This window comes from Loa loa, assembly GCF_000183805.2.
Source record: "Loa loa unplaced genomic scaffold supercont3.448, whole genome shotgun sequence".
Taxonomy (NCBI): Eukaryota; Metazoa; Nematoda; class Chromadorea; order Rhabditida; family Onchocercidae; genus Loa; species Loa loa.
The window spans coordinates 32,118-44,056 of NW_018108628.1; the positions used below are offsets into that span (position 1 = coordinate 32,118).

Sequence of the window (11,939 nt, forward strand, 5' to 3'; positions counted from 1 at the left end):
CAATGACAATNTACAACTACGAAAAGTGCTCTTCTGCAACTGCGTAAAGTTTTATGGATTTTACCAATCAGTCTGAAATCGAAATTTTAGTTTAATAATGAAACAAGGTATTACAATCCAAAACTTGAGTACATTTAAACTATAATATCTTTTCACCTGGAAAAACAATGCATGGCGAGAAACAAAGAGTGAGAGGAACAGAGTTGAACAATTTTTGGGACAAATGTAACACGCAAATGCGAACCATATGAGATAAGATCAGATAATGAATATCTCGCGAAGTTGTTCGCATGAATTCTATAAAATGTATTTCATGTTGAAATAAAACAACGTTAATAGCACAGCACCGAAACATTTTAGGCAATTTAAAATATAATGAAACAACAAAAGAGAAACGTAACGACACAATAAAAAATACATAATCCGGTTAAATTTCATGAACAATTCCTGTACATTTAGCAAGTCTATGCTTATGAACGGAATGATGACAAACAATCATCAACCGTAAATTTTAATGCTGTTAAATAGTTTTCCGTAACACTCTGGATTGTCTCATTCATTTCCGAATTGTCCGGTGCAATTTTTCGAAGTGAAGCTTTCCAGTGCGGCAGAACCGACCTGTCAATTAGAATTACCAGCTTTTCCATTTGTCTACCATAGGTTGCATGCATCACATTCCAGTGCTGCTAAAAATTTATTAAATCTAGAAGGAAAAATTAAGGACTGCACTTCAAAAGTTTCTAAAAGTCATTCATTCAATAGGTTTTAGAGAGATTTAACAAGCTTCTTTTTCCTTGTTCTCCACTTCGTTGCAACTACCGTAATGGAAGGCTAGGAAGTAATACCCTCACTAAAAAAAAGCGCAAATTTAAATCCGAAGCGCTCTATCATTTATACTTCAAGAGAAATTTCAACCTCTCATCTCCACAGTTATGGATATAATAATAACAAACTAGAACTAAGTGGAACCTTTAATATTTCTGTAATCAATGTAGCACCGAAGACTGAATCGTCTGAAGCTGTTAAAGCGATTATTTTCCACATCATTCCTAAACCATTATTTACCGGTGTCGTTTGGAGACCAGCACTTGCATTCGACATTTTCAAAGCAATAAATAAATTTATGATGGCAATTTCACGACTGCGCCATGCTACTATCGTTTCAGCGAATCTCTCTGAACGCTTTTTAAAATTCAGAATGCACTTTAAGCTGAAAAATAAGGATTATTAACCTAACCTACTAAGGAGGGTGATCAAAAAGAAATAATGCATGGCAGTAATATTAAATATATAAATCCAAAAACAAAAAAAATACATATTGTCATGAGATTTGTCGTCTAATACATATTGTCATGAGATTCGTGATAATATGCAACTTATTTCCTTCCACATAACTTAGCATTTCTCCGCAGATAATAGACTTATTCATATGGAAAAAAATAGGGAAAGATATACCATTCATCATGATTAACTGCCAAAAGCGGCGATGCAATAAACAATTTGCCATACAGCAATTTCGAAAAAGTGACTGATGACAAAGCCAGCGATGACAGAATAGCAGCCACTACTTTTAAGAGACTTATATCCTGTGGAACAAGATCCTAGGAATATAATATTATGAGGCAGATATAAAACAGAATCAGGACGCATAATGGCAATAAAAGGTACATATTTGTATCTTTTCAAGTGCTATAGACCAAGTAAAAACTTTTCAGGACATTACACATTTAATTTTTATAAAAATCTTTCATAAATTTTATGCTTGCCTAAAAATCAAAATCCCTTTTATAAGTGAAATCAAGCTCAGGCATCGTTTGTTTAAAAAGACCATAGGCCTGCTTTAAATCCAAAATGTAGTTATTAAAAAACTTGAAAGAAAGCGAATTCGAAATGAACGATCAGCAATCCGCAACAGACATGGTTCGCAGATGTGATTAATTATTTAGAAACACCCAAAAACTCAAATAACATTGGTAAAAAGCCCAAAAAAAAGGAACAAAGAAACATATCAATAAATTACCAGATATGTATCAATGACATGAGCCATAGCCCAATGCCGAGCCAGTTCGTCATCTTTTAAGTTGATCATTTTATCGTTAAATCCATAAACTGTTAAACCATTCAGTAAACTGGTAAAGAAACGAACAATCTGAGCAACATCACTTTGCTTAGCAAATTTCTTTGTTGATATCGAAATCTTTTCCTTTATCGTACATTTAAGTTCATTCTAGAAACAAATTCATATATAAAAATGTCAGATATTTGTCGTACTTATATTACAAATATAAATATACATATATATTTTTTAGAATATATGTTATCACCACGACTTACTCTAACTTACATGCATTCTCCTCCATTAAGTGAAAAGTTTTAAGTATCTTAATGCCCTAGTAGTCTACTATAAAATAACGAAAACGTGAGCAGCATCTAGACTATAGCATCCTTCATTAAATGACAGTCACCAATGAACATTAACCAATATTGCTGCAAATCTCAAATTATTACCGCATTATTCAATCCAAATTTAAAATACTGCAGTGCAATAGTCAATCCATTCAACTTCGGAAAGTTATTACAAACTAATTTTCCTATTCATTTAAACAATAAGTGCGCATGATATCTTAAATGTAATTCACCCATCCTAATATCTATTGAAACCACTGAATAAAGAGAGATGTCTTGCAACATTCTCGAAAATTTTGAAAAAATTAAAAAATCACTTTGACGGAATCAGATATATTTGCTATATTTGCCATGAACGTTCTTGCGAAAGCTATTTCATGGCCATAAATTCGATGACAGTGACTGGTAGTTTTAATGTTTGAATCATTCGATTTTCCGCTGCTTACAGTTAGAGATTCAACTTTTGACAAAGATTGGGCTGTCGATTCATTTCGTGCAGCCGCAACAGTGAAACTTGCTTCGTTTGACAGAGCTGAACAGAACAAAACCAAGTCATTCCGAAATTTGAGGACTTCAATGAAACAGTCTTGTAGGAAAGTCCAAACAAATTCATAACTTCATGTAAAAAAATATGCGCATTACCTCATAACAATTTTAAAAAATCGGAATTCTGAAAAAAAAGAAACTTACGCTGTTGCTCTTCTACAATCTGTTGTAAAGGCCATGAAGTACTCCTTGAAGCTGACGATCTGCATGAAGAAACGGAGTCCGTTCTCATAAGCGCTGCATGGCCACCTCTCAATGTTTCTGATGAGGAAACAGAAGTAAGTGTGTCAGTTTTTTGTGGACGAAAAGCAAATGCAGGGGAAAGATCAGACTGCTGCTGAATTTTTGGTGTTGCGGATGATGGTGAAGATGATGTCGAAGTAACCTGCGCAGAAAAAGATGCAGTAATCTTTGGAGTTATTTGATCAACAGTGGATGGGACTGTACTGATAGGTGGTGTCAGGCTGGCAACGATCACCGAAGATGACGTTGAGGATATGTTCGATGCTGGTTTATCGATGGTAATTACTGATCTTGTCAAAGAGACCGAGGCAGAAGCTTCTGTTACCGGCTGAGATTTTGATGTAATGAACGTCGATTCTGCTAGTGTTGCAGGTTTAGATATAGGAAGATGTGATATTGTACTGACATTTGTTAATGGACCAAGAACGGATTCTGATTCAAGAGCATGATTTTTGCTGAAATAGGTAAAATGATCATGACGAAAGAATGTTGAAGTTCTCCTGAAATATGGAATAGCTCATAATACTACATACATTTAAACCTATTTTAAATTAGGCATTTCGTATCCTAAAATCTACATTTATCTGCTTTGAAATGAAATAGAGAGTCTTAATTGTGCTTAAATAACAATATCATGTAACTGATTGGCATTTTTAATTATATTTGCAGCATTTTCTATTGTCTTAGTGGGTTGATTAAAAGCAAAACAAAAGTTTCCGAAGATTCACCTTAATCTTTCCCTAAATGATTCTTCTAGCTCCTTCTTCTGCTGCGAAAGAAATAACTCTAATACTAGTCGTTCCCTAGGCTGAAATGAACATCCGTTAGTGGTTTTGAAAAAGTATCGACATTTCATGTCTGTGTTCTAAATTGTAACTAGCTAGTATGATGGCCAAATCATCATTCCTTTTGCAATTCCAGATCTAAAAAGTTAATTGGAATATTGTTACTATAAAGTAAACTATGAAAAATCTTGTTCATTTTCCTATCGAAACCACAAAAAGAGTTGTGCCGGAGGGAAAAATATCTTCTTCCGTCCAACATTCAGAACCAGGACGATACCGGTAAAGCGGATAAACAACCAATCGGTGATGGTCTCATTAAAATCGAAGAATATACCTTTGGCTGAAACTTTGCCATATGCTGTTCCAACTTTTCATCAAAGTCACGTGAAACTTTTTCACGTATCGCTTGACGGAGTTCTCTTCGTTTTTCTAACTTTTCCTCCAGAAATGTTCGATGTTGACGTTGCATTTTTTCAATAAATGGTTTTGCCGACTCATACCTTCCATGGAGGACATTTGCACCTGGTGACGTGATGAACCATGAAGGGTCGTTTTCATCATACTCACTGCGAAAAAAGCATAAATAAGAATTATATTGATGACGCATACCTAGTATAATTTTAAACGAAGAGTTTTATTGTCTTTACTGCAAATTTTCATCCAGAATTATATGCACTGCTGAAAACAAAAACCAATAAAAGTACCAATTTTCCTATCAGTGGTTTTTTTGCTAGGTCAATTTTTCTAATCCATCAATGTGGGCAATTTTTTGGTCACCATAATTACACGCAGAATTAAAATACCATTTCAAATTATAATATCCGCTGCTAAGTGGCAAATGAAACTGATGCTAGTCTTTCAGATCATTATGGAGCTTAGAATACTAAATATACTTTAAATGTAATTTAACGTATCAAAAAGTATGTATACGCTATATCAATATATCATTTTTACATAAAGGCTCACCATCCTAATTCATTTTAATCAAGCCCGAATATAGCAGCGTAACATTCTATTACACTAAAGCAATGATAAATATAGAAACAATCATTATCCAAAAACTTACAGTTCTTCCTCTGATATCCCGAAATGGTTAGTGTGGAAGCCGAAACGGTTCGACATGATCGCTTAATGAGTTATTCTGGAATATTGTAAAATTTCTCCAAGTCAGAAAAAAAAATGTTAAAGTAAAAATACACTCATCCATCCGGAAATAAGAATGAAACAATTATTGCCAAGAAAATAAAAACAAACAAAAAGAACCGGAACCCACCAAATATAAGATGTGAAAAAATATAGCCCTAAATGCAAAATATTCATCTCAAAGATTTAACCAATGAATATACATGAATAGCTGTTGTTATATTCATGATTTTAAACAAAATCAAACAAACATAATTAGTTGCAAGAATTCTTCCAAATAACTATTTTCTCTTTTTTTATTTTATGAATTTTATTGCCGAACAATTACTGAAAGATTCTTATTATAATTAATTAAATCATTGCGATTGAAATTATATTTGGCTATGATTCATTCAAATTACTTTTACACGTAAGCACTAAAGAAGAAATAGATCCGACATTGATTTGTAATATCTTATAGATATTGCATATATTTGTTACGTTTATTTGATGATTAAGAACATAAAGGTTTTTCTCGTTACATTACTTATAAAAGAGAGAGAGAGAGAGAAGGCAAAGTATGAAGGAACCGAACAATTTTTGAGAATTTATGTTTGATTAAGAAATTTTTTAATTTAGCCTTAATTAATATAGACTTCAAGTTATGAAAAACAAATATGTGATTGTTTTCCTCAAATTACATTTTTCGTAATTTTACAATTGTGCAATGAATTGTGTTACCAGAAATTGTTATTAATTATGTGACAAAATTTAAATAAAATTAAAAAAAAAATTATTCGTCGCATTGATAGTTATCATAAATAATTACTTTTGTGAATTTTCGTTATTGCATTTTTGTACATACTTGAAGTAATAATTAAATATATCAATAAATAGCTTGCGTTAATTATCTGATATGAAAATATCTTCTTGTTTTTCAGAAAATCTCTTCAATGTAATTGGGAGTAGAATTTCTTCTGTCAATGATATAAATAATTTGTTAGTGACGATAATTAACATTCATTTCCTTATGGCTTATTAATGAATTTATATAATAAATTTTTTCTTCGCTTTTTCGCTTGTTATTCTGTAAAATGTTGTTAGTTTTGGAAATTATCACCGCATTTTAGACAATTTCATCAATTTTAAACTTATTTCCTCATAAATTTATGAATTTTAACCGTATTTTTTTCAAATGGCTGATTAAATAAAAAGTGAAAAAAAATTGACAAAAATTCTTTTATGAATCATTTTCTGATGCAAATCTGAAAATTAAATTAATGTATTTATTGAAACAAAACTTATAATTTTATGCTATCAAATGATAATAAAAAGTGATTAATATATATTAATGTGTGAATTTTGTTTTATTTAATTATTACTTAATGTGACTAAGTCAATTTTGGTAATCTTTTATCAACTCAAAAGATAAGAAAGAATTTTTGATTGCATACTGTAATATATACCTGCCAAAATTATTTGATCAATATGTTAAGTGATTAATTTTTCTAAGTAATTTTATTTACCGTTAATTTTTCCATCCAATTCTCAAAAATTAATAATTCCCTAAAAATTTCCCAAATCTTTTTCTTTTCATTTTTTTCATCAATCTGACACAGAAATTTGAATGGAAGTAGAGAAGAAGAATATTTCGTTTCATTCGATATATTGAGCTCTTCCCGTTTTTGAACTATTTATGAAACCGATGAAATTAATGGCTGCTAATTTAGGTAAATTTCCTTTCTTTTTTTTTTTATTTTCAGTAAACTTAACTTTCCTCCATCGATTGCCTAACGAACTAAGTAATTGGTAAAAGTGAGTAATTAGAATGAATGGTGAAAATGTCGAAGGCTTCCTGATGGAAAGAACAGGAAAGCTTAAAATATGTTGCTTGGACTTTCCTGCAAGGTGTTACAATTTTTAGATCTAGCCCTAAAGTTGAATTATTCAATCAGTGATTCTGATGAAGTGATAAAGATACAATGTAATAGTTCTGGAATTATCCGGATTCTTTGGTCATTGAATTTATAGCATATTTGTAAATGAAAGATTAAGTGAATGTGGAGCAACAATTTTCCCGAAGAAGATGTAAAATGTTTACTAATGAATTAATCTCCTTCTCAGTCTTATTCAATTTTGATTTGATTTTATCCTTATCTGATCTAATAGATAACTTTTATTAACTCAAAATATGGCAAAATAATTTTCATATGTTTGAAAAAGCTTTGTCATTGCAGTTATGGTGGTAGGAATGGTTCCTCATTATCTTATCGATGTCATAAATTGACACTCAAAGGGCAAATAGTGTCATTAATCCATCTAATGTTTTAATAGTTATTGAATTAAATAATATTTAAAGATACCTGTTAATTAAATCCGTTACACACTTATAATTTACTATTTGATTATATAACTGTTGCTAATTCGCTGACTAAAACACGGTGTACATGTTTCAGATGAGATCGAGTAAATCCGGTAACATACTATTGCATATTAACCTGCAATAAACAAATAATACAAGATTAATCAGAAAAATGATTTAATTTAGTGCTGCTAAACTTTTCCGAAAATTGATTTCGGAATTCTTAAAGAAACAAATCACATGTAAATACCAAATGTGTATCACCTCTATAATTTTTAAATTTCATATGTCATCCGAAAATCCGGAAAATCTATTCAACAGGAATTTTGTAGGAGCATCCTTTCCAGCCAGGATACACATTTGTGCAGGAGGTCTATGCAAACTGCAACAATGTATTAAGTGAATGCATGATGAATTTTCATCCTGATAATATCTGGATTAAATAAGCAGCCTGGAAAATCAATCCTACTCCTACGGAAATAAATTCCCACAATATTGAGATAAGTAAAGATAGAAGTCAATTTTCGTTTTTTTTCTTTTTTTTTTTAACATAGAATGAGGAAGAAAAGAAAGAGAGGGAAGAAAAATTAAGAGAGAACGAGTGAGAGATGAGGAATGAAATGAAATTTTTATCAATATCCGAGATAAATTCAATTTTGGAAAAAAATGTTTTTTGTTACTTTTCAATCAGAGCTAATATAAATTTCAACAAAGGTTATTTGATTTAAATTTCTTGAACAAAAATTTTTTTTTTCAGATGGTGTAAAAATTCGTTTTAATGATGGAACAATGATAAACTATAAGTGACTAATTGTTATAGCAAAACTTTGAAGCAGAACTTCAATTTGATTTGGTATTGCTATTTGCTCTGTGTTATTGTCATTCAGTGATGGGTAAGAAGAAACGGCGAAATTTTAGGCTCGGAAAACTTGAGTTAGTGGTTGAATAAATATTGATTTTTTTTTTTTTTAAATGTAATATACATTTTCCATATGCCAATGTTGAGATCATTTCTTGAGTTCTTTTAAACAATTGATAATTTCATGAAAAAGGATTATAATGTTGTATATTAACATGCTAATTGCTATGCATATTTGCATGTATTTTGGATGAATTGCAATCTTTGACAATTATCAATCAATATAGTATCGATTAAATGATTTGATTTCATTAATTTTAGGTCAAAAATTAACCGCAAGCTTTGTTGGATTCAAATCGATGCAACATTTATCGTGTTGATTTAGCACAGAAAACGCAAAAATGTTTACGTGCATTTGTGGGAAAAGATTTTATCATTTATTCTTTGTTATTGTTCCGCTGCGTTAATAGTAACCTTTATTGGTTATTGTTCTTATACAATATCATACTGAAACAATAATAGGGATGAAATGAACAATGGACAATAAGTATTAAAGGATACTAAACGGTATTATCGGTTGGCACTATTAAACTGTCGTATTGTCGCTTCTCTGTCGTTGAACCGTTGTCGTGGTTGACTGCCTGATTATTCTATCTCCTTAAACGCTTGCGCGAGCTGTCCGATTGAGTAATTCAATGAGCTGTTGGATTGTGTAGTTGCAAGAGTTGTCAAATTGAATGACTACTTGACTTGTGGATTTAACAACTGATCGTCCGGATGATTGGTCTTAGCTCTTTTTATAATGAGAGTGATTTAACATTCCAGAAATATTGATTTAACTACCAGACTAGAGGCTCTTTATAGGATTTCAATATTTGCACATAAATCCTTTACAACATTTCGACAATTGCATGTAAGGTTGATTAACAGATTGGAAAAAAATAACAACAAAATACTGTGTTTGCAACATTTAAATACTGCAATTAAGACTGATTTAAAATTGAAAAACTGGATTTGAATTAATGATTCATCACTTTACTTATCGAAATATTTGTTTTATTAATTCTGTGTAACGAATCATTTATTTGAGAAATATTTCAAATTCTAATTAAAACAACTCATAATATTTTTCCGACTTCATCAACAGCATTTAACAAAGGACCAGTTACATTCACTCTATCAAATGCACCAATTAAATGTTCCGGTGCCGCACAAAAAAATATGCTACTTAGCGGATGTGATATTCCGGAAATATTACCTATCACTAGAGATTTTGAAAGCATCTTAAAATGATTTATATCATTAATCGTACAAATTGTTAGAATATTTTCTCAACAACTACAACGATTTGTTACTTTTTCTTTATACTATTCACGAAATATAAAGCATTCATTAGTTCAATGAAATATAATTATGATAAGAAAATTATGCTATCGTCAACTATTTTTTAAAAAACTATTTTTAAATACTTTTCATTTTTTAAAAATATTCACTGTTTTTTAAAAATATTTTGGCAGTTTCCGTTTTACTGTTATCAGATTGCCGTAACTGAATTATATTTGAAATGAAAGGATATGATTAATCAGTAGTGATTCTTGTATAATGATTTAACGATGATAGCTATTCTTGAAGCGATAACAACTATCTGGTAGGCATTGATTACGGGCTTTAATAGTACTTCTCACAATTAATTCATCGAACTAATTTTGGCATGTATCAAATTTTCTGACTAGTAATAAATTTTTTTCGAGCGATGTTCGTGAACAAATACATTTGACATTCAATACTTTTTTGTTTAATATATTCGATGTGCCAAAATATGTAAAAGCGTTAAATGAAGTTATAAAAAAAAAACCGATTGAATTGAAGTTACTGAGAAATTTGAAAGCATCTGATATTTCAAAATGAGAAGCTACATTTGAGCTAATAGGAAAAGACATTAAACCAATGGGAGAACGAACTGTAAATTTAAAAAGGATTTTTTTTTTTGAAATTCTAGTGAAAATGAGATTTTTTTTAATAATAATAATTTTTTTCCTTAGGTTTATTTGTTAAATTGATAAAGCGCAAGAATTGCTTACTTATGAAGAATTGCCTTTAAGAAAATTGCGAATTTTCCTATCTCACTTTCTTTTTACCATCAAAATTTCAATATCAATTCTTATTGTGACATTTGTTTTTTTCATTTTTTCCTTTTTTTTTTTTGCGGACACAGATGAACATTTGAGGAGAATATTTTGTTAGATGATAGGTAATTTCTTATCCTTTAATCTTACCAGACAAATATTAGAGAATGTAGAGAAATGATCAAATTTTGATCATTTGCAGTTCAATTTCTTGCATGTGTCACCACCTGGATGCCAATCAAAAATCATTTACAAATTACAAAATTTGCAATTATCTTTGGCATAGGATATTGTCTCGGATCATCAAATAAGGAAACTACTGAATTGATTCAAAAAAAAAAAAAAATTTATGCTGAAAATATAAGGAAAACTGATTATATCACTTTCCACTATTATTTTCATTAGGGAATAATTCTTTGATATGAATCGCAAACACTGAATTATTTTGATGGTACTTTGTTTTGTTCTATGCCGGATAAATAGAACTATGAATGAATTTTCTTTTTTAAATGAGAACTTCAAGTGAAAATATTTTAGGATTTTCTAAAAAGAAATAAAATTTCTAATTTTATTTATAATTTTACAAATTGCAGCTTTCCCATTCCAATTTGTTTCATTTTTATATCATTAATTTATAATGTTACATTTAGTAAAAAAAAAAGCAGCAGATTTAGACTGATCATTAAAAAGATCAGTAAATGTGAATGGAAAAGGCATGAAGATAATCACTCAGTATTTAATTTTATTTAAGGTTTGAATATTTTACGATTCTCGAATCATTTTCAACATAATTGCTATTCATCATGTCCATTGATCGTTTGTTTTGAAAATGTTGTACTTAGGGAATTCACTTTAGAAGGACCGCACGAAAGTTTACACGTAAATCAAATAAAATCTTGCTATATATAATTTTTACTTACAACATATAGCCGTTCATTTACTAGAAATCAAATGTAAAAGAATGATGGTTAGCATTATCTACCATATGCAAAATTCTTCATCTTGGAGCAAGCAAAGAGTGATTTCAATTTCTACCTACGTCAAATGGTTTCATCGAATGTAACGTGAATCTTAAAAGAAGAAATGCAAATAGAAGTTAATTCTGAAATTGATTCTCTAACGTGTAGTCAGACGTTGAAGTGATCAATACTTTCTGTTGATTGGTACTGGCCGCAATATTACAGTATCCGATACATTTGTGGTGGATTTTTTCTGATTCGTGGAGTGTGATGTCGATCAATAGCCAAAATATTACCAGTGTTGTCGATCGGCTTCCTAAGATCCGCTGGGCTGATTTGAATTGGGTTGGATTGAGTTGGGTTGGGTTGAGTTGCATTGAGTTAATTTGGGTTGCGTTGAGTGGAATTGAATTGAGGTGTATTGAGTCCACACCGGATTGTAAACCCTTTATTGACCGTAATGATTTAGCCGATTTACAATAGGGTTTATATATTTATACGCATTAGAGAGTGGAAGTGGTTTAAATCGTT

General features: G+C 30.5%; 2 protein-coding genes across 2 annotated transcripts; one reads left to right on the top strand and one right to left on the bottom strand.

The window, feature by feature from the left end:
- Positions 1-470: 470 nt before the first annotated feature.
- Positions 471-5,127, bottom strand: LOAG_08708 (hypothetical protein; the record flags this gene model as incomplete). The annotated part of the gene is made up of 9 exons (XM_003144241.2): positions 5,047-5,127; positions 4,315-4,546; positions 3,924-4,003; positions 3,097-3,650; positions 2,724-2,938; positions 2,021-2,227; positions 1,456-1,601; positions 970-1,210; positions 471-686 (listed from the first exon to the last, which is right to left on the bottom strand). Exons 1-9 carry the CDS (start codon positions 5,100-5,102, stop codon positions 471-473), a joined length of 1,947 nt encoding a protein of 648 aa, XP_003144289.1. The 5' UTR covers positions 5,103-5,127.
- A 6,551-nt stretch (positions 5,128-11,678) lies between these two features.
- Positions 11,679-11,891, top strand: LOAG_18694 (hypothetical protein; the record flags this gene model as incomplete). The annotated part of the gene is made up of 1 exon (XM_020451357.1): positions 11,679-11,891. One exon carries the CDS (start codon positions 11,679-11,681, stop codon positions 11,889-11,891), a length of 213 nt encoding a protein of 70 aa, XP_020304864.1.
- Between the last annotated feature and the right edge of the window lie 48 nt (positions 11,892-11,939).